The sequence below is a fragment of the Pipistrellus kuhlii genome, unplaced genomic scaffold (genome assembly GCF_014108245.1).
Source record: "Pipistrellus kuhlii isolate mPipKuh1 unplaced genomic scaffold, mPipKuh1.p scaffold_m20_p_24, whole genome shotgun sequence".
Taxonomy (NCBI): Eukaryota; Metazoa; Chordata; class Mammalia; order Chiroptera; family Vespertilionidae; genus Pipistrellus; species Pipistrellus kuhlii.
Window position 1 is genome coordinate 5,268,055 of NW_023425523.1, and position 22,802 is coordinate 5,290,856.

Consider the following 22,802-nt stretch of genomic DNA (forward strand, 5'->3'; position numbering starts at 1 on the left):
TTATGGCCATATTATTGAGTGTTATTCCCTGTGCTGTCCGTCTGGTAAGCTTTTTACATGAAATCTAGTTTAATATTGCAAACATCATTAGTATTTCATCAGATGATTTTTTCCAAGAAACACACAAAGAATTGTGTACAAAGGTTTATAACACTAGGCATGTAGTGAACTAATGGCCAGGTGCCCGCGGTTTGACATAGATTTGGTGGTGGAACGAGACCTGTTGGCTAAGGGGACCTGCTCTGGGTGGAGCTGCCCTGAGCCCGGTGCATGCGGGGCAGCCAGACCAGACAGGGCGGAGCCGGGCCCTCTGCTCTCCTCGCTGCTGTACAATCCCACGCAACTCTGCCAGCAGCCTCCACGTAAGCTCCCCTTTGACTTTACCTGTCAGATGGCCATTTGGGATGAGATCTTCTGGGACCACCAGCAAGGCAGCCAGCCTGCCGTTGGTAGCAAGGCAGGGAAGACCCACGAGAGCAAGTGGAGCGTGCCCAGGCCAGTTTATGACAGGGAGGCCTGCGGAGGGCCAGCCAGTGTTATCACTGATAGGAAGGCTTAGAGACGCGCTTTGAGAATCCGAGTGGTGGTGGCCGTTTTTAAAAGCAGATTTTAAATGGAATAATGTTGAATGTTTACAGGGTCTAAGAAGTACCATATACACACAATAAACACTTATTTTTATATTACTCCGGTTGGTACGCTTATCTTTGCTCATTGAATATTCTTACAAGATAAAGCCCATGAAACTCGTGTGCACTTTTTAAACGGAGGCAACTCTAGGACCTTGTACCCGTAGAGAACACACACGCTGTGATACAATCCAGTGTTACCTGAGCACTTTCACCAAAACTTCTGACAAGAATGTGTGTGCACCCCCCCCCCCCCCCCCCCAAGAAGCGCTTAATGTAATTCCAGGTTGTGTAACCGTTTGGAGTCATCCTCACTGTTTGCCGGTCAGACCCACAGAGGACTTGTAGACAGCCGGGTCCCGATGTGCCGCACCGAGGTGAATGCGCTCCGTGCTCACTTGGCATCAGGTCAGGCTCTGCTCCGTCCTTCGTTTTGCTGAACGTTCCTGCGTCGTGTCCTGTTCCATGTCCTTGTGAACACCTTCCCGCTTCTGGGAAGAGGCTTCATGGCGAGGGAAGTAGGTCCTCGCCTCCGTCTGTCAGACTGAAATCTCAGTTTTTCTGTTCCCTGTTTCTGTGACACGACCACATTGTGGCTTCTAACGTTAGGTCCTAGGCAGTCTCACAGCAGTATTTTGCAATAAAGGATACAATTCTGAACCATGTATACATACATGTCTACATCTACATGGATCGTATGGTCACGTGCCACGTGAGGATGATGTGGTCCACAACAGACCACTTACATGGTGGTGGCCCCATCAGATTATGATGGAGCTGAAAACTCTGTCGCCAGTGACATCACAGCCATCCTGAGATCATGGCACACCCAGCCGCTCGCTGCTGGTCTGAACACCCACCCTCACAGCTGCCGCGCCGTCCAGGTCCGCCTCCTGAGGCTTTTCTCAAACGCCCCGTCAGTCAGTGGCACGTGACTGCTTAATTAAAAAGAAAATACAAAGAGCCCAAAACAAGCTAAAAGAAGTTTATTTCTTAAGAGTCTCATAATGGCTTTGGCCCAAAAACATATTGAAAATAGATTTGTTTTGAGGGGAGGAGGAGGGAAGGAGACCTAGATTTTTTATGGACTATTTTATATAACTAAACATTGGTCAAGCATGTTTTTCTAGACAACATGCTTGCTCTCTACATGTTAAGTAAAAAAAAAAAAAAGCCACTGTCAACGAAGTGCTTAAAAATAGGATCTCAGAAAGGGGACTGGGAGTCCGGTTTGTCTAACTTTCTACTTTACGCACCGAGGCCCAGGACTAGGGAGCTGGAGGACAGTCCCAGGCAGGATCACGGAAGCACCTTCTCAGCCGCATCCACAAAGCACGTGAGTGTCCATGTTCATAACACGGCATGATACACGCCAAGGTGTACGCCGCCCTCACAGCCTGAGCGCTGTTGTATGCCGTAAACCTCCTCCTCTCAAGGAAAAGGTGCAGCTCCTCGCAGCGTTCTTTAAGAAACACGCCCACCGTAACTAGTGGCTTATTTTCTTCCCGAGTTCTTAAATTCCAACAGAGCATCGCTTTGCAAACAGCCCTTCAGCCCAAAAGCAGCGTCTCTGTTTTGATCTCTTTGTAAGAGAACTCTCTGTTCATCCATTCTTTTCGCCTGAGACCGTAAAATGAGGCTGAAAAAGTCCTCGTCGGGGACCGTCGGCCCCTTGGTGGCAGTGGGGGGCGGAGCACATCTCTGGTCGTCCAGCCTGGACCCCTGAAAGCAAGGAGAGCGGTTAGCACCACTGATGATGACAACCGTGGGTATTTCATAAATGACTTATATGTTGCAGTGGTTTCCTGATATTCTGAGTTTGAATGCGTTGAATTTTGTCAAATGCTTTTTATTCATTAATTGAGATGATTGTGTTATTTTCTCTACATTCTATTTGTGTGGTGTATTAGATCAAGTTCCACACAGTCTTGTATTCCAGGAATAAGTCTCAGCTGGTCATGGCATATAATCCTTTCAATATGCTGCTGAGTTCTGTTTGCTAGAATGTTGATGACTTCTGCCTCTGTATTCAAAAGGACATTGGTGTCCTGTTAGCTTTGGTATGAGGGCAATACACTGGCCTCAGAATGACTCCTAAAGCACAAGAAGGCTTCCCTTCAGTTTGGAGGAAGAGTTGAAGCAACATTGATGTTAATTCTTATATGTTTGGTAGGATTCACCTGTGCAGGCATCAGGTCTGACTTTCTGTCAGGTCTTTGATTACGGAAAGAATCTCCTTAGAAATTATGGATCTACTTTAAATGTCATTTTCTTGGTTGGACAAATAACTAGAAACACAATCTCATCCAGGTTACCCAACTTATTGGCATATTATATTCATAGTTTCCTGTAATTTTTATTTCTGTAGAAGCAGGAATAATGCCCACTTTCATTTCTGATTTTAGCAATTGAGGCCTCATCTTTTTCTTAGGCTAGCTAGAGGTCAGTCTTTTCAAAGAACCAGCATTTGATTTTGTTGACTTTCTCTATTTTCTGTTATATTTCTGCTCTCATCTTTATTATTTCTTTCCTTCTGCTAGGTTTGGGTTTAGTTTGTTCCTTTTAGCTCCTTAAGTCGTAAACATAGGTTGACTTGACATCTTTTCTTTTAATGTCAGCAGCATTTACAGCTGTAAATTTTCCCCAAGCCCTGCCTCCTGTAAGCTTTAGAACACTCTTAATTTTGTAATTTGTCCAATTCCTTGTTATTGCCTCTAACTTGATGCCATTGTGGTTGGAAAGACATTTGGTAGGGTGCCTATCTTAGATCCGGGTGCTTTCCTGGTTGGTTGGTCCACTATTGAGCGGTTGTACTGCAGGCTCCACCTACGGCTGTAGAAACGCCCCTCCCCTTTGAGCTCTGTCCGCGTTGGCTGCAGAATTTCCTGGGTCCCTGGGATCACGGTTCCTTTTCACGTCTAAACTACTACCTGGCATGTGCTTCTCCCCCTTCTCCCTGGTTTCCAGGCAAAACACCGGCCTTGGTTAGAGCTGCTCTCCTGCTATGACTGCAGAAGACGTCCAGCAGCCCCCAGTGTGACTAGTTACCTCGAGTGTCCTCAGCACAGGCAGTCTGTTCCTTTCATAAAGGGTCAGCTGTGCTCCACTTCCTTTCTTTTCCGTGTTTGGCCCTACCACTTCTTCTGCTGAGAACACAGAAGCACCCAGTGAACTCCTGCTTGCTCCCCCCTCCCGGTGTGTTCGCTCTGCCTCCTGCAGCTCCAGCTCTCCTACCTCCCCTTTCATGTCACTGGACAGTACCTCTCAGGATTACTAATCATCTCAGCCATCACCTAACAGGCTGTTAGCAGCACCTGGCACAGGTGAGCGTCCCTTGAACCCCTGCTGCACATGGCTCTCCCCTCTCGGGGCTCCGGCTGGTCCACACGTGCCTCTATCGGCTGGATCTGGAGCGCTGAGTCCTCTGCTTCCTCCTCTCCTGCTCAGGTGTCACCTTGTCCCAGGGCTTTGGTACCAGCTACCACTGCTGACTCCCAGTTACTGCTCTGTGGGTCACACTTTCACATCCGGTTGCCTTCTGAACGTGAATGTCTGGTTAGGGCCCTCGATTAACGTAAACGGCGTGGAACTCGCTGTTTCTCCCCAGTCAGGCTTCTCCTCTGCCTTCCCGTTGCATTAAATGGCACCGTTCACCCCACAAAGCTGAGCCATCCTTGACTCTGTCCTGCCCGCCATCTGACTGTCACTCTGCCCAATTCCCACGTTAGTTCCCACTGACAGCCAGGATGATCGTGCAGACCCTCCAGTATCTTCCCCTCACTCTGCCCACCTGGGACTTGCCTTCTCGTTGTGGAGGCCCTTTCACGGGCTGACTGCTTTGCCTCCGTCAGGCCTCTCTTCAGAAATGTCTTCCCAAACCACACCTACCGCAGACCCTCCTCCCACCAGCAGCCCTTTATCTTGCTGCCTGGCTTATACTAGTATCTATGCAAACTTAGCCAATGCCTCTCCCGTATCTAGAATAGGACCCAGAAAGAATGAGGGCCACCCAGAGGAAAGGCCTTAGTGAGAAGAAGCATTGTTTTCCATGAGCACACAGGCTGGTAATCATTAAAACCGCCAACACGTGAAAGCCGTTGTGCTCGGAGCATTTTCCCAAACGCTAACTGGCTAGGAAGGGCCTCCACTGCCTTAGCCACCAGCTGCTCCTGAGGCCGCTCCCAACCGAGGGCAGAGGGCTCTTCATCCTTTGAGTCTTCTCTCCACGTCGGCTCACCAGCCGAAAGAACTCCCAACAGCCCTCCCCTCCACAGTCCAAATCCAGCCAGACAGCATGACAAGCACCCACCTGGCACTTGACGAGGATGTCGAAGAAGTCGTCGTCAGGCTCCCTGTCACTCGTCACCAGGTGGCCCAGGACTGGCTGGTGGTGGTTCGGGGTCAGACGCAGCCCCGGCAGGTTGCTGACACTGGCCCTCTGGTCGTCCAGGCGGCGGCTCTGCGAGCTGGCCAGGAGGTCCAGAAACTCGTCCGTGTTGGGGGACACCACGGAGACAGACAGTGCTGCGAACAGGGAAACGGCCCGGACATCAGGCATACTAGTATGGACCGGCTCCTTCCTGCTTAGCTGTCTGGTGGACAGGGACGGGGAGTGGATCCAGAGAACCCTCACATCCGGTTGGGGGTGCTGCCCATGGTGCTGCATTTCCCTTTGTGCAGAGCTCCACTTTAGAAGGTAAATACGGTAGCTGTTTCTCTTCCTTAATGTGTCTGACGGGAAGTGTTTTTATTCCACGCCCTGGGAAGGAGCCTTCGCGCTAATAACTCAGTGAATGCTGAGGGCTGGCGCCCAGGGCAGCGGGAGTCACCTGATCAGTGTCGTCCCATACACCAAAAGGTGTGAGCTCCATCCCTGGTCTGGGTTCACATGGAGGCAACCAATGGAAGTTTCTCTCCTTCCCTTCCTCTCTATCCTCAGGTGAGGATTAAAAAAAAAAAGGTCTAAGCCTCACCCCCAGTACTAACTGAATGCGTTTTACATGAACTGTAGTTTATTCCCTCAGAGCAGAGGCAGAGGCACTGGGGAACTGACACTGCTCGTTCGGATGGTGTCTGGGCTCAGCTGCCGGGCCTCCCTGAGAGCCGAGTCCTTGGGACCCGAAGGGAGGGGGAGCACGGGGGCAGCGGTGACTCACGTCTCAGCTTCCCTCTCGGGGGGGTGGACGGCGCCGTGCCGGAAGCCGTCCCGCAGGTCTTGTCCCGGAGGCAGCACCGCTGGTCGTCCATCCGGTTGCTCTGAAACCGGCTCAGGAGGTCAAAAAAGCCTTCCTCTCCTGTCGTGTCCGCACTGAGTTTCTGAGACAGAGAGGAAAGCTGAGGATCCCAGCAGCATCCTCAGGCCATCAGTGGGACAACATGAGGGTTAAAAATGGGCCTTTTTTTAGTAAAAGGAATCCGTGATGTCAGTGCTGCTATTGAAAAGCATTTGTAGTGACTTTACTTTTTTAATCCTGTATTTCTGGGCTAATGTCAGGGGCCTCGGACGCTGCTTCAGGTCCTGAGTGAATCGTGCAAGTGTCAGTGACGGGCATCGCCTTGGGCATACCTCGTTGCCAGCTCCTCTGGCACTTTGGGGCCACCCTACAATAGGGTCACATGAACACAGCTCAGATACCTGGACAGGTGACCTGATAACCAGCTACTGAGTGACTAACAGGGAGCGCATGTACAGTGTGGAGGCAGGCACTGGGCTGACAGCGTGAGATCTCGTCACCCCACTCAGAACAGTGTGCAACTTAGACGTGCGTTTACTCTGGAGTTTCCAATGTAATATATTTGGACTGCGGTTGGTCACAGGTGACGGAAACCTTGGAGAGCAAACTCGGAGAAGAGAGAACTGTACTCACACCTTACTTCAAACACACGTACCCTCTGGGGATTGGGAACGCGGTGCTCAGTGGAGTTCCTGGTGTCTTGGAGGACTTTAGTGGAGGTACTGGTTTTGTATTTCTTCCCCTTCAATCTGTTGACAAAGAGTAGCTTTGCAGAAGGTTTGGCAATGAGGGGTTTTTGTTTAGCAAGAAGTTCACTGTTCCAGTTCTGTACCTGCCGAATGATAAAGGCGCATGTAAAGCAGAGCGAGAAGCAAACCCCTCTGGTTCCCTAGAATAGTAACCTGCCATCCTCTCAGTACTGGGGGTGAGTCTTATGCTTTTTAGAGAGGAAGGGAAGAGAAACTTTGGTTGGTTGCCTCCCATATGAACCCTGACCTGGGATGGAGCTCACAACCCTTTGGTGTATGGGACGACACTCCAGCCAACTGAACCGCCCCGCTGGGGCGAGGCTTACATCTTTAAACAAACCCCTTCTTGCCAGGTAGCTCACTATTTCAATAGCTTGAATCAAATATATAATACACACACTGTAGATTTCTCATTATCAAAACAATATGGTGGCTTTTAAAAACCTAAGAATAAGAAACAAAGTTTGCCAAAATTCCATAAAAATTAAATTTGAATAGTCAGAGAAAGAGCCAAGGTTTCATTCTGGGTGTTGGATATCTAAGAGCTTAACCGCAAAATTTAACACCTAAAACTTACACAGCATTTTTGGTCAAGAGAGCTGTGCTGCTTTCACTAACAATACTAAATTCTCAATAGGCAAAATCTAATCAAACTTATGTGACCTGGTTTAAACACAGGTAATAACCTTTTTAAAAAATGGTTAGATTTTCCTTTCTAAATTTCATTTTTCTATTAGAGTTGGCATACAATATTACCTTAGTTTCAGGTGTCCAACAGTGGTTAGACGTGTATGTAACTTGCAAAGTGACCCTGCCCCATTAAATCTGGTCCCACCTGGCACCATATGTAGTTACATTATTACCATATTCCATATTTAGTAATTGCCAATTTCTAAATCCTTTTCACCCAGCCCTCCATCCCCCTCCCATCTGGCAACCCTCAGTTTGCTCTCTGTGGTTTGAATGCACAGGAAAAATATATACTATTACACACCTGAAACCAATGCAACCTCAACAACAACAAAAAAAAGAGATCTTACATGAGGGAGGAAAGCACCATGTATATTTTTTGGAAGTTACAAATTTTGTGAGTAGCCAGCTCTGTAAATAGGAATCCATGAATAGTGAGAATCAACTGTACATTAAAAATAATTTTGTCATTTTATTAAAAAATTAATTAAAATAGCCCAGCGTGGCTCAGTAGTTGAGTGTCAATCTATGAACCAGGAGGTCACAGTTTGATTCCCCATCAGGGCATATGCCCGGGTTATGGGCTCAATCCCCTGTGTGGAGAGCAGGAAGCAGCTGATCAATGATTATCATCATTGATGTTTCTTCCTCTCTGAAGTAAAAAAATTTTCCAAGTTACTAAAATATTTTTATAACAGTTCAAGAAATTTAAAATATAAAAACTACCCACCTTTTCTGGTGTTAATTTCATAAGTTCCATGTTTTCCATACTGTGTCGGCGTCCAAACTTGGGGCGTGCACCTTTGTAAAAAAGCAATTTAAATAAACCAGGGAGACCTTACCACCACAAATTCAGCATCATTCTGGCATTTGTTATTGAATTTTAAAGTCTGTTACACAAACCCCTATGGAAGTAGGAAATCTGTACAAACATGTTCTTTTAAGAATAATTTTCTAGACCTAGCTGGTTTTGGCATCAGCCTGCGGACTGAAAGGTCCCAGGTTCTGTTGCAGGCTCGATCCCCACTAAGAGGCGTGCAGGAGGCAGCCAGTCAATGATTCTTTATCATTGATGTTTTGCTCCCTCTCTGAAATCAATAAAAAAATATATTTTTCAAAAAAGAAAATAACTCTCTATAGAAATAGACTATGCCCTCCCTCTCAAAGATTTTAATGTAAGAAAGTTACATTTTGGTTGGAAACTAATTTGGGTTACTAACATTAACTCTTAATTTAGAAAAAGCCTTTATAATAATTGTCTTCATACTATCTAATGTCTTAAAAATAAACCAAAACGAACTGGAGAGGGGTTTAAATAAGTAAAAACATAAGGAAAAGGCTTTAGACCTTCAATTTTGGGGTAAAAACCAAAATAACAGCCAAGCACTATAACTTCAGAGTTACCCATTTCATTTACGATCTCATTAGAGGACAGATTTACTGCCTGTCAGGAAATAGGTTAAAAAGTTCAAGTTTTTCATTAAATATAACTTTCATTTACCCTCAATCTTTTAAAAACAAGCAGTATTTTAAAAGGCATAATATAAAGAAAATTCAATACCTACACAGCTTAAAAAATAAACTGTTACCAACACATTAACTCCCCCAACACTGTCCCTTTTTCTTCCTATAATTTTTCATATTTTCATTACTTATTTATATAGCTAAGCAATAAAGCTTATTATATACATTATATAAATGGTCTCATACTGGACATACCCTCTAACTAGCGGTCGCCAACTTTCAGACCTCGAGGACCACTCCACCGGTTGGCGACTACTACTCTAACTTACTTCCTTGGAGCTCCCTTACATTTGAGAGATTCATCCAAGTTGATACGTATAACTTAGTTTAACTTTCATTGCCTTTCCAAGATAGGAAATTACTTACATATCCATTTTACTCAGATAGATATTTAGTTGCTCCCCTATTTTTTATTATAAGTGATACTACTCAGAAATTCCTGGACCTTAGTGTGCAAGTGCCTCTCCCAGTTTGGATGCTGGGGTTTGTAACGAGCAGAACTGCTGGACCATAAGGTTGGTACACCTTGAACTTTACCAGAGTGTTGCCAAGTTCAAAACAGACCAATTTCTATTCCAGTCAAGACTGCAGAAGATTCCATTTCCCACGTGGCTTCAATCCTGGTGTCACCAGGCCCTTCCCCTCTATGCACAGGTTTCAGTGTTGCCCACTGTGATTTTCCCCAATTCAGTGAAGTTAAAAATCTGAGTACCTCACCGTGGGCTGTTGGTTTCTTCTGTTCACCGCTTTTGCCCATTTTTTGGTTGGGTTATTTATCTTGGTCCTAATTCACAGGGGTTCTTACACAGTGAGAACACAAATCCCTTTTTAATCACACCGTGTGGCAATGTCCTGTCTGTTTTGCCTCTTCATGGTTTGTGTTAATGAAGTTCTTAATTTCAACGCCAATCTCTCCCTTGGGGGTTTGTTTTCCGCCTGAGACATCTTCCCCTCGGGCATCAGAGAGGTCCTCTCCCTGCAGAGGCAGCACCACACTCAGGAGACCGCCCCGCCCTCGGGCAGTTCCTCTGACCGGTGTTTGCATCATAGACACGGTGTGTGGGGTCACTGTCATTTTCTGTGAGGGGTCAAGTGCAGTGCCTGATAGTCAGCAATGTCAGCAGCCTCTCTGCTGCTCTGTTTTCCATATTTAAATCTTACCTCACAAAAATAAATCCTTGCTGGAGTGAACAGTTTCCATATATGCAAGGCATATAAATACAGGTTCTACCTTTCCTCCCTCGGGTCTGTCTCTATGCCTACATCACACAGTTTTAGTTGCTGTAGCTTTAAAATCTTTATACCTGTGGAGGATGTCAAGACATGATCCCATTTCTTGTTTTTCATGCTTTGCTTTCAGTTCTCAGGCCTTTTTTTTCATATACATTGAATGAAAGTGACCTCATCAAGTTTCCCAAAATAACTCACGAATAGCTTGGTAGTGCATTACATTTACATCAGTTGGGAAAACTGACATCCTTCTTTAGTGTTCCGACTTGAGTGATTACAGGGTTACAGGCTTGCTTCCCGGGGGGGGGGGGACGGACGGACACGACGACGACGACGACGACGACTTCAGCAGACAGCCCATCAATATTTCTCTTTCTCTCTTTCTCAAATCAATAAACTTTTAAAAACCACATTAAATTCACTGCTGGACCTGGTATGCTAATATCGTTTAGAATTTCTACATCTATGCTCAAGAGACTGGCCTATAATTTACCTTTCTTGTATTGTTCCTGTCTAGTCTGAAAATCAAGGTTATACTGTTCTCAGGAAGACAGATCTATACAATTCTATGGAAGGATGGAATCAGTTTTCTTCAGTGTTTGGTAGACCTCACTAGTGAAATCATCTGGGCCAGGCACTGTGTTAGTGGGAAGCTTATGTCCACTTCTTTTTTTCTCTCTTGAGTAATCTTGCTATAGATCTGTTAGGCTTTTTATAAAGAACCAAATTTCAGTTTTTGAAAATCTCCCAAATCCGTTTTAATGTCATTAACCTATGTTAATAAAATGTTTAACTTCCCATGTTATATTTTCTCTGGATTTGGTGAACATGTGATAACCAATTTAAATGTAAACCTTAAGGATGCAGTTGGGTTTTGAAGACCCATCACTTACCGTGCGAGCTGTTATCAATTTCAATGTTTTCAGACATCACGGAGTTGTTGGTGCTGTAGCTCAGCCCGAGAACCATCTGAAGGTCTGAGAGATTCAGCCGTGCTGTTAGCTCGCCGCTGCTGTCCCCGACCTACAATCACAGCGTGTGTGTTAGAGGGAGGACAGAGAACGGTGAAGACTAGCTGAAAATGTTGTAAGCTGAATGAAAATAGTTATATTGGAATTCTGAGACTATGAATTAAATGGGGTTTTTGTAGAAGAAAAGGAAAGTTTCTAAAACATGACAGTAGTATAGCTAATTTTATTTGATCAGCTCTTTAGTTCTCTAAATATTAGATTCCTCTTAATCTGCGATCATCCTATATAATAAAAGACTAATATGCAAATTGACTAAGTGGTGGAACAACTGGTCGCAATGACACACAATCACCTCCCGAGGACAGACACTCAATGCAGGAGCTGCCCTCTGGTGGTCAGTGCACTCCCACAGGGAGAGAACCGCTCAGCCAGAAGCTGGGCTCATGAGCTGGTGAGAACACCTCTGTAGCAACGCTAAGGATGTCCAACTGACGGTTTAGGCCCGCTCCCCTAAGCCAGCAGTTGGACATCCTGCAAGAGGGCACAGGCATGAATGTCGTGCATCAGGCCTCTAGTATTAAATAATAGTGTGCTTCTTCTGTGACACATTAACGTGGCATCATATGACTTAAATTTCCTTAGAATCTTTTATTTCCATACTACAGTAGTAGCTAACATTTACTTATTAAGTCAATACTAGAAATTACCTTAGGCATATTCTAGTATATATGTGCTTATGCATATATATATATATATATATATAATTTGGATGTTTTTCCCCACCGATTTTTAGAGAGAGTGGAAGGGGTGGAGACAGAAAACAGCGAGGTGAGACATTGGTTGGTTGCCTCCCACCCTCGCCCGGACCACCTGGGGCCCAGGGATTAAACCTGCAACCCTTTGGTGCATGGGGCAACATTCTGACCACAGACCACTGGCCAGGGCCACTTGACATATATTATCTCATCCTTTTGATGACTTGCAAGCTAGACATCCCCATTTTACAGAAGTGAGGCTCAGAAAGGTTTCTAAGCTCTAACAGGCAGAGATGGCAGGACTGTAAGAGCCAGTCCCCACACAGTGCTTGTCCGTGGAGAACGGGGTGGTGTGTGTGTAGTCACAGCAGCACAGACCAGCCTTCCAGCTCCTTACCTCTCTCGAAATCTCCAGGTGCTTTTCAGCAAAGTGCATGGCTTGCTCGTGGTTTCCTAGGGCTGTGTATGCGTTTCCTAAGCTCCAGCATGCTCTCCCTTCACCGATTCTAGGAAATGATCAAAGCAAATTTGCTGTTTCCCAGAGGGGTGAGCGTGGTCCCGGCTGCCCAGCAGTAACTGAGGTGCACACAGCGCTCTGCATTCACGTGGTATTTGATGTAAAAACACCATCTAAATATGGAGACACCTCGAATGCCCAGAAAACTCTGAAACCCAGAGTCCAGTGTTAAACACCTTTTAAACATGCACTATATGATAAACCAATCAAGTGGCAGGGGCGGGTCTATCCCCCACCCATGTTCTCTGCAGCCCCGGTGATCATGCAGTCCGTGCATGGGCACCATGGGGGGGGGGGGGGGGGCCGCGCTCTCGGGCAGTGAGAGGTTCTCCTCTGTCCTGAGGTGAAACCTACTTTCCTAACGTGCACACACAGGCCTGCACACAGATGCTGTCCATTCATTCATTCAGTGAAAAAAGGAATTAGTCACCAACATTAACAATCAGAAGGCTTCATATAAAACTTGGGACTTCTAGCTTCTCTTAAAAAGGGTGCGGGGTGGGGGGGGGGGAGACACAGGGAGAGACAGGGCATAAGGGACCTTCCTTCCTGCTGGCGACAATGAGCTGATGGAGGAGCAGCCATCCCTGCCACATGACCGGCCGTGCCGCCCTCAGTCCCAGCCCCACTGATCTGTCAGGAGGGCGGCTGCAGGTGGCAGGACGCTGACCCAGTTGCTGACCTGGGTTCAGGGCTCCCTAGGACCAGGCTAATCCCTAACACATGCGAGTCCTTCAGACACAACTGTACAGAGGATGCTACTGAAACAGGAACTTCCTTAAACAGAAATTTAAAAGGAAACAAGAGACAATTGACTGAAAATCCCTGTTTCGCCATCACCACAGGAGCAAGGGCACTCACCTGTCCTCCAGCTCCTGAGCGATGGCCAGGTGCTTCAGGTGGTAGTCGATGGCCTTGTCGTAGTCCTGGAGCAGCGTGTAGGTGTTCCCCAGGCTGTAGCAGGACTGCGCCTCCACTGCTCTGTCTTTAAGCTGCCGAGCCAACAGCAGCGTCTTTCTAAAGAAGGAATTAATGCTTACATAACCATCACTTTATTTTTGGCCATCATCATAATTAACACTCACTTTTCCACCTGCCTTTAAAGTGACTGTTTTAGAGCTTAAGATCCTGCACTTTCTCCAGAACTCGGAGACAAAAAGATGCCTTTGAAACAAACGCAAATCCAGACTTCTGGGAGAGGCGAGAGTCCTGTTACTTTTCCAGATAAAGGAGTAGTGACACAAGAGCAAGTTCTCTGAGTGTGAACCCAGCTTTGGTAACACTAAGAAAACCTTCCCTGTCGCATGCTTCATACTTAAATGGAGAGACATTCACGTCCCCTCTCTTCCAAGCATAGTATGTTGCCTTACATTTATTCGAAATTTAAATACTGAGTTAGGCCATTAGTCACCGACTCATGAAAAATATTTAGCGCATTTAAAGATTAACCGAACTCCACCCAATGCCTATGGGACCATCAACGAGAAGCCAGGGCAGCAGTCAGAGTGTGGGCCGCACGGCTAGACTTTCTGGGTGATCTATTTTATCTGGAAAGAGTGACTTATTTGGAAGGATATTTCACATCTAGTCGGCCAACAAATATTAACCATTAATTAGTATTTGTTTAAAGTAATGTGAGATGACATTCTAGCTCTTTAGATGGACCTAAAATAATTTTACCTTTTTAAAAAATAACAAAATATTCAGAGCTCTCTCACATTGGATTCTCTAACAATAAAATACAAATCAATCACTGAGTCTTTGGCTCATGCAAACTGGATTCTGCCAAGTCTGTACGGGCCTTAATCCCCACTAATTAGGGGAAACTCCAGACAACCAGAAGCACAGAGCAGGCCATCCATGGACAGATCAGAAAGGCCTGCCAAGAGGAGCTGGGGCTGCCCCTCAGGAGGGAGGTCCAAAGGCGGGCAGAGAGGTGCCATGGTGGGAAGAGCCCAGCGATCGTGGGAAAACCAAGGGCACATTTTTGTTACCAGCTTCTCTATTGGCCTTTCTGCAAATCAAGTGAAAAATGCATGTAAATATACATATCACACATGCTAATAAGCAAGTTAAGAGTTTCATTTGAAAAGGTTTAAGGTAAAAAGTAACCATAGAAAGGGCCATATCGCTGCTGTTAACCTCAGGCACAGCAGAACTCCTTGAGCACCGAGCAGGTACTATGCTAAGAAAGTACCTCACAGTCTCCCACTCAGTCCTCACAACAATCCAAAAGCAAGTGCTTCTGTCATTTCGGACGAGGACCCCGAGGCTTCGGAGCCCGGGTCCCACGGCCACGGGGCAGCCAGCGCAGGTTCTGAGCCTCCTGTGACCGCTCAGGGAGCACACCTGCTCATCTCACTAAGAAATACCACTCACTTGTAGTAGTCAGAGGCCATTTCAAATTCGCCAAGAAATATATACGCATTTCCCAAGTTGCTGTATGCTCTTCTTTCGGCTGCTTTATCCCCAAACTCTTTTGCTATAAGGAGGCGCTGAAAGGGAAAACTCTGATTAGACAGAGCCATACCAAGTAAGGAACAACCTCACCGCTGGGGGCACGGGGGAAGCTGGCTGCAGGGCCGCACTGTACCTGCTCGTGGGCGATGACGGCGTCCCTGAAGTTGCCCAGGAGGTAATGTGTGTTCCCCAGGTTTCCAAAGGCCCGTCCCTGGGCGGCGCGGTCACCCAGAGCGGTCACCAGCGACAGGTTTTCCCTGAGCGAGGGCAGCACGTTGTGAAAAGATAGCTTGGGGGGTTTATTAGATTTACAAATCTGAGTCTTTTTATCATAAAAGTTTTAAAGAAGCTTACAGCCACAGTGTGCCACATTTTAAAGGTGGGTCTATGGTGGAGGGTAGCTGTTAAGAACTGGCTGGGGACATTTTACTAAACCATCTGGGGGTTTCTGCCCAGATTCAAGAACGCAATGAGTCTTGAAACACCTAAGTTAGCAGTCCTATGAGATTCTACTTAGACTAACCAATGGTACTTCTTTTTCTGCCACTAGGTGGCACTGGTCTGCAGTTTAAACGAAAGCTTTTCTGGGAGACTAATACAACTGTAACCTTTCAGCAACAATTTGGGTTATTTTTCCTGGCTAGTCCATAATTTTAAACCTTTGCCAAACCTAAGGCTTCCTCTGGGGCAGAGAATGCCAGCAGATGCCCGGCGCGGGGCCCCGGCTGGCAGCATGACTCACTCGTAGAGATCCACGGCGGCCTGCAGAGCGCCGCGCACCTCCTCCGGGAAGTCGCCCGCGTCCTGGGGGCCGGGGCAGCCGAAGCTCTTGCCTTTGGCGTGGTACACGTTGCCCAGGTTGTAGAGGGCTCTCGCCTCGCCCACCTGTGGAGCGCAGTGTTACTTCCCTCCTGCACTCCGAGGGCAGGTGGCCCAGTGCCTATCACGTGCATTCATGGCCTGGGCGACACGGCCCAGAGGGGGTGTGCTGGGCGTCCACACAACCCAACAGCGGTTCCCTCGGAGAAGAGCCTCTCATTGTGCACTTTCCCCTCTGTTTAATGATTTGTGTGTTTCTTCTCCTTTCTATGGATCTTTTTTTTTTTTTGGCACTGACTTGACTAAATGATTAAACAGAAGTAAAACACAAACTGGTTTCAGTGAAAATGCTCCCTTTTTACCTTGTCGTTAAGTTCTCTGGAAATATCCAGGTGTCGCTGACAGCACACTACGGCTTCGTCAAAATTTCCAAGAACTTTCAAGGTGTTGCCCAGATTTCCACTCGCTTTGGCTTCCCCCAGCTGGTCTCCAATAGTCCTGGGTAGCGGGGAGGGGGAGGAGTAAAGCACTAAGATCTAACTTGGCCAGAGTACAGCTTCTCCAGAGGACAAGTAACATGCTCATGTGAGAAAGACCCATTAGCCTTGAAACCTACTTTGGATAAAAATTTAAAACTTACATTTCTGTACTTTAATTAATTTTCACTCATTTAATTAAACTCTAGGGTCATTTCACTATTATTCATTCATTTAATTAAACTGTGCCTAAAGATTCACTTCAAAACGCAATGCTATTTCATTAGATCTCACCACACGAATTCAATTGGTTTTTTAAATTGAATATCAATATCATGAAAGTGAGCATTTAGGGAGAAAGGCCACTGAAAAGCTTACATCAGTTACCTGGCAAGAGTGAGGTCATGATGGTGGTACTCCAGGGCTTTGGCGTAATCGTGCAGGTAGAAGTAGGCGTTGCCCAGCTGGCTGTAGATGGCGCTGAGGGTTTTCAGGTCCTCGGTTCCAACCTGGACGGCAGCTTCAAAGAAGGACACGCCAGCACGGCAGTCTCCAGCCTTACACAGGCGCTCCCCCTCCAAGGCCAGCTCCAGGCAAGAGGCTTCCATCCTACAAATCACACAGGACAGGCCACACCCTCACTGCATCAGGACCGCCACGGCTTCCCTTCCAGCGGCGCAATGCAAGCGTGGGTGGTGGCTGCCCCTGCTCAGAACAGCTGCCTCCATAACTAAAGTGTCTGTGCGTGACTGATAACACACTAAGCCGCTATTTATGCAAGAGGTCACCTGCCTATTCAGATGTCTGAGTCTCAGGTCTTTTACATAGAATAGCCAACTATTTCTAAATGCCCCCCTCTTCCCCCTCCCCCCTCCCGCCCCGAGACACACACACACACACACACACACACACACACACACAGCCATCTACTGTCCCAAGGAGAGAACCTAAGAGTTCCCTCACCGTGGGGAGTTGTGGCAGACTTAGGCTTCCGGAGGGAAATGGTGCCTGAGAAAAGTGAAGTCCTACAGTTCTATTCTTCTCAATCCAGGTTATCTGCTCACCTGTCCATCAACCCCTCCTCCCATCTGTCTTTCTCATATACTCACTCCTTCCTTTTCCCACCACCACATGATTACTTGTTCTTAGGAAAATAAAGGAGCAAAATACCTTCATCTACAAGGCACTCACACTGTCATAAGAGAACTAAGTGCCAAGAAGCTTTACATTAGAAAGCAAGGCTTAAATTAAAGATTCACAGAAATTCAGTTCACTGAATTTTAAGTCAGAAGAATTAAGTTAACTGTAACTATATCCAGGGAGAAAAAGCAACGATACTTTGGATTCTAATCCTAAACATGAATAGGCATGCTCACCATGTGTTTCTCCAACATCTGTGACTTCTGCTATGCCTACATACTACCTAATCATTCACTTAATGGCTTTCTGTAATTTGCCAATGTCCTTAAAAAGGCACACGTCATTAAAAAAGATCTGGCTCATCCAAAGCAGGGCTGTGAAACTGAGTCTGATGTGATACTAATGTTTATTTTCTCATGCACATTAAAACACATATGTAGCTACTAAAACAGAAAAGCAAATAAAACCCCCATGTCCTACAAGTGGCACACACGCCCCCTTTGAAAAACTGGTCCAGCTCCATTGAGTGAAAGCCACTGGAATTCGCTTTCAACAAGTCTAACCACGCGGTGGGCATGGCCCAAAAGGGACAAAAAACAAACAAAACAGGAGAAATAAACATCTGGACCAGGGCAACGACGCAAAGCCGGCCTCTGGCTCCGCCAGGTGGCCACCTGGGACAGGCGGTTTCCAGCTTTACATCGGGACCGTATTTGTCTTATGATCAGTGAGGCCTGGCTCTCCCTCATTCCTGGATCTCGGCCACAGGCAGGGAAACCTCTGCGGCCACTGTGCTCAGCAGCCGACCACGTCAGCCAGACAGGGACGGGTAGAGCACCCGGAGGCAGTGACAGCAGAAAGCTGACGTGTTACATTTATGCCATTTCAAATCACAGGTCTCTTCTTGTCATTCACAAGTGAAAACCGCCTGTCAGAACTATATTTTTGAAAATGAAAGAGTTCATAAAAGAAAAAGTATTTTTGTTTAAGGTTTAGGAGGTTACTGGTAGAGTATTGTGTGTGTGAAGAGAAGTGAGTCAGCAAAGGAGTAATGTGTAAAAATGTGATTTTTATTAAAGGTTCTTTCGCTAGACGAGGTACCTTAACTAGTTGTCTCTAAACACAAACCACTATTTTTCTAAGAATTATCACAGCGACACAATTAGAAAATATATTTTTACATATAAAAAATAATTTTTATCTTAAAATACATTTCATTTTCAAAACTGAGCTAGCAGCTGTTAAAGTGTGTATACGTTTTTAGGGACACTACACACACACAGCTATTTCACTCCTAGGAAATGTGTATATAGTAGCTCCATGCCTGCAAGAAAAAAGCTGTATGAGAAAAACACAGCCCACTTAGGGTGAATGGCCCACCGGCAGGTACTGGTTAAGAGTGCCTGCTATCAATCAATGGAATTCCAATGATGGCCCCTATTTCAGGGGGGAGGGGGAGCCCTCACAGCACATCAGCAGCTCAGGCGAGGAGGCTGCTGCCTGGGAAGTCAGGGAGAGGCAGGACCAGGCAGAACAGAAAAATTAGAAGCTCCTAACGGTGTCCATGTAAAACAGAAGTATTCCTCAAATCAGTGTCATCACCACAAATACTGACCTCCTGGACTTAAACTACAAACTGAACCGTCCGTCCAGCTGATGGTGAACAAGATGTGGCCAAGGCTGAGTGGTGTCACACGAGCTACACATTTTTAACAAGTGTTTTACGTGATTCCCACTGGAAACAGTGACAGCACACTGGCTGTGCAGAGCCCTACAGAACCTGCTCCGAGAGAAGGCACGCCTGACCCTGCGCCTGAGAGCAAGACCCAGACCCTAGGAGCTTCTGGATACATAGTTCCAAGAAACGTTATGGCTCATATATTGTATTAGAAAGAAGCCAATATTCTGACAAAATCTCCAAGACCTCAATGAAATATAGCTCAGTGCAAAATAGTCGGGGCAGGTCGGTTTATAAATATTTTAGAAGTTCATTAAATAGTAACAGAGAAAGTAATTTCATATCCTCTCGGTCTCTGTGAGAGAATAGAATTACTTCCTTTGTTTACTGGTTGGGTGGAAAACACCCAGAGTAGAAGGCAAACCAGGAAAGCGCCTCTCCATTCACACACGCCCGTTTCCTTTGTTCCTCCCGAAGCCCGAAGCCCGTCCAGTTGTGGAAGCACAGAAAGCGCGTTTCTAGTGACTATAAACAACCCCTGCTGCTGGCTGACCATCACAGCGCAGTCCTCACTGACTGCACAGCCTCACATCATTTTCATTCTTTCCATTTTAATATTATTTTTAACTTTGCTTCCATGCTAGGTTTTTTCTTTACCTCCTTAATTTTGGTTTCTTGAGTTCACAGTATATCAATGAAAGCCAAGAGATGAGATCACTGATGCTGCCTCATTTTAGAAGATTTAACGCCGACTATGTCCAAATCTGAGTCTCCCCGCCGAGGGCTGACATACTACTCAAGAAGAAAGAGCCAGACTTGAGACTCAGAGCCAGCAGCCTGCTCTGCAGCGGCTCCGGCTCAGTCTGTGGTTGTGAGTCTCTCCAGACCTCAGCCCCCCTCTGTGTGCTCACTGGGCACCAACATTTTCCATGGCCAGTCCTGGCTTGGCCCCACAATTTCCATCCAGTCCATTTGCCGCATATATCTAGTGATCTGTTTTGTAGAAGGGAAAAGCAGGGCAAAATCATTTAGTTTTAAAAGTGATTTTCCTACATATTATATCAAATTCAATTTTCAAATTAACCCTCTGAGCTAGGCCTTACAGAGGGAACTGCCAGTGTAAGTGAGCTGCTTAGGTGCATACAGAGGCAAAGCTAAGAAAGGAAATCCCATCTGTCTCCAAATCCAGCTCTTTCCACCACTCCACGTTACCACAAACTATTTTCAGAAAACTATTTTTTGTTAAAAAAAAATAAAAAAATCCGCACCTGAGGATATGCTTTTATTAATTTTAGACAGAAAAGGTGGAGGGAGGAAGGCAGGGAGGAGGATAGAAGAGATAGAGGAGGGAGGGAAAGAGGGAGAGAGAGAGAGAGAGAGAAAGAGACAGAGAGCGTGTGCGTGAGGGGAACATCAATGAATGAAAGACACATCCCTGTGAGAGAGAAACATTTATCAGCTGCCTCCTGCATAACCCCCTACCAGGGATGGAGCACAAAACAAGGCATGTGCCCTGATGGGAAAGTGAACCAGCCACCTTTCAATGCACAGGACACGCCCACCCAACTGAGCCACACCAGCCAAGATAGGAAAGAGTATTATTAATAAATACATTTATCCAGCAAAGTTGAAGGCTTCAACACCAAAAGTGTATTCTTTTACAACATACATGCAATAGTCTAACTTCTTACAATCCTAAAAAGTATTGAAATGCTTATGATTCCTAGTAACAAGTATAAACAAAGATTCTCAAAAAATACAAAACTAGAGAAACTAGCATGATGAACTGCTATACTCATCTTTCAACATCACTGATTACCAATACGTGACATATTATCCATATGTTTCACCTCTACTTCCATCCTCTCTCTCCAATCCCAGATGCTTTTGAAGTACATTCCAGAAAGCATGGATTTCATTTCTAAATATGTTGGTATTTATCTCTAAAAGATAAGGAGTCATTTTCAAAAAAATATAATCATAATACTACTTATCACGCCTAAAATATGAACAATAATTATTTAAGATTAAAGTTTAGAACTAATTCCATCTCAACTACCAACCTCCATTTCTCTCTGCCTTCACCATTCCATCATAAAGTATGTCATAAACCCTCTACTACCTCTCAGGAGGTTCCTCAGGGTCCACAGAACTAGTTCATGTCAAAGTGACAAACTCCAGGGGGAGATGACCCTCCACAACGAAAGACCCAGAGGGTAAAACGCTCCGCGGCGTAAGTGTTTAGGAGAGAAGAATAACACTAGGCCAGGACCCTAACGTAAGGGACACAAATCTCACCTGCAATCATACAATAATGCGAGTGACATACAGAATGCTGACCTAGAGCACTGATGAAGCTAGGGGTCTGCTCGGTACTTTCTTACTAAAAGCAGTTGCAGGGGTTTAGGTGTCTTTGGTGAAGTCCTATGCATAACCACATTTGACCTATGCTGTCATGGGAAAGGACAGACCAAGGCCCTCCCTACCAGCAGAGGCACATCCGCTCCTCACCCACTGCTCTTGTGGAGTGAAGGGGACACCGCTCTTTGAAACCTTTAGCAGACAGATGAACATCTATCTCACTACGTTCCATCAAGTGGACTGATCCTGAGGTGAGGCATGGCTGCCCCAGGGAGCTAATGGCCAAGGAAAAGAGTGGTCGGGGGACACAAACATGCTTATGGAAACAGACACATGGCATTTGGCACACAAGCCTTCCGTTTTCTTTTATTTGAAACTTTTATATTTTTAATAAAAATGCCCCCACACACACCAGTACGAACTTCCTTGCACCATGGCCTAGCACAGTGGCCGGCAAACGGCGGCTCGTGAGAGCTGCATGTGGCTCACGAGCCACAGTTTGCCGCTCTGTTGACTAATGAGTTTGCCGACCACTGGGATAGGGGCCTAATCACAAGGAACAACAACAGCCTATAATTATTGGAATCGAGTCTAGGTCAGTGGTCGGCAAACTCATAAGTGAACAGAGCAGCAAACCCCTGCTCTTGTTGCTTGCGAGCCGCAATGTGGCTTGCAAGCCGCAGTTTACTGACCATGGCCCTAGCATGAGCCATCTGCTCCAAGACCCCTGCTTCCTAACTGTGTGTTAACACAGCAGAGACCATCACTCACTAAGAGATTTTGAATGTTCATTGCTGTATGTTCTCGTAGTATTTAACATTAACTTGGAACCGTTTCTTTTTCTGTGTTTTTTAAAAATATATTTTCACTGATTTCAGAAAGAGGAAGGGATAGAGGCATAGGAACATCAGTGATGAGAGAGAATCATTGATCAGCCACCTCCTGCAAGTCTCCTACTGGGGATTGAGCCTGCAATCTGGGCATGTGCCCTGACCTGGAATCGAACCGTGACCTCCTGACTCATGGGTGAATGTTCAAACACTGAGCCACACTTGCTGAGCAACTTGGAACAGTTTTGATAGAGAAGTTATTAGTATCTAACCACCTTATTTAAAATTATGTCTTCCATTCTAATATTTATGTTTGTGTATATTTTATAGTTTAGTGCAATGACCAGAACTTCCAGAATAAATATTAAAAAATAATGAAGCAGGTATTCTTGCTTTGTTTCTAAATGTACAGAAATGCCATTAGTATTTTATCACAAAATATTAAACTGGCTACTAGCTTATCATGTTTAGAAAAGTACCCACACATTTCAATATTTAATTCCCATTTTTAAAAAAGCTCATTTAGAATGATCACCATTTAAAATTTGTAACACAAAATTAGGTCATTCAGCTGACCACATTACAAAATCCATCTTTTACTGCCAAAGATTTAGAAATATTTTTCAATTTTATATTTGCATCATTGAAAGAGTTATAGAAATATAAAGTAACTATTGATAAACTATTCCACAGAACAACAAAAATAAACTATATAGTATATAATTGGTCTCTATAACAT

General features: G+C 45.6%; 1 protein-coding gene across 4 annotated transcripts in view; it reads right to left on the reverse strand.

Moving 5' to 3' along the window:
• Positions 1 to 1,600: 1,600 nt before the first annotated feature.
• GPSM2 (G protein signaling modulator 2) overlaps positions 1,601 to 22,802 on the reverse strand; it is a 30,765-nt gene continuing 9,563 nt past the window's right edge. For 2 of the 4 annotated variants that reach the window (XM_036452612.2, XM_036452614.2), the window contains 13 exons: positions 16,442 to 16,663; positions 15,941 to 16,076; positions 15,502 to 15,644; positions 14,893 to 15,016; positions 14,679 to 14,794; positions 13,161 to 13,316; positions 12,180 to 12,288; positions 10,950 to 11,079; positions 8,033 to 8,103; positions 6,519 to 6,695; positions 5,786 to 5,963; positions 4,939 to 5,153; positions 1,601 to 2,351 (listed from right to left, as the gene is read on the reverse strand). In XM_036452612.2, coding sequence (XP_036308505.1) covers positions 2,124 to 2,351; positions 4,939 to 5,153; positions 5,786 to 5,963; positions 6,519 to 6,695; positions 8,033 to 8,103; positions 10,950 to 11,079; positions 12,180 to 12,288; positions 13,161 to 13,316; positions 14,679 to 14,794; positions 14,893 to 15,016; positions 15,502 to 15,644; positions 15,941 to 16,076; positions 16,442 to 16,663 — 2,005 coding nt within the window. In that variant the 3' untranslated portion in view covers positions 1,601 to 2,123. Of the gene's footprint in view, positions 2,352 to 4,938; positions 5,154 to 5,785; positions 5,964 to 6,518; positions 6,696 to 8,032; positions 8,104 to 10,949; positions 11,080 to 12,179; positions 12,289 to 13,160; positions 13,317 to 14,678; positions 14,795 to 14,892; positions 15,017 to 15,501; positions 15,645 to 15,940; positions 16,077 to 16,441; positions 16,664 to 17,430; positions 17,640 to 22,802 lie in introns of those variants that run through there. The other 2 variants (XM_036452615.2, XM_036452613.2) reach the window with 2 other exon arrangements.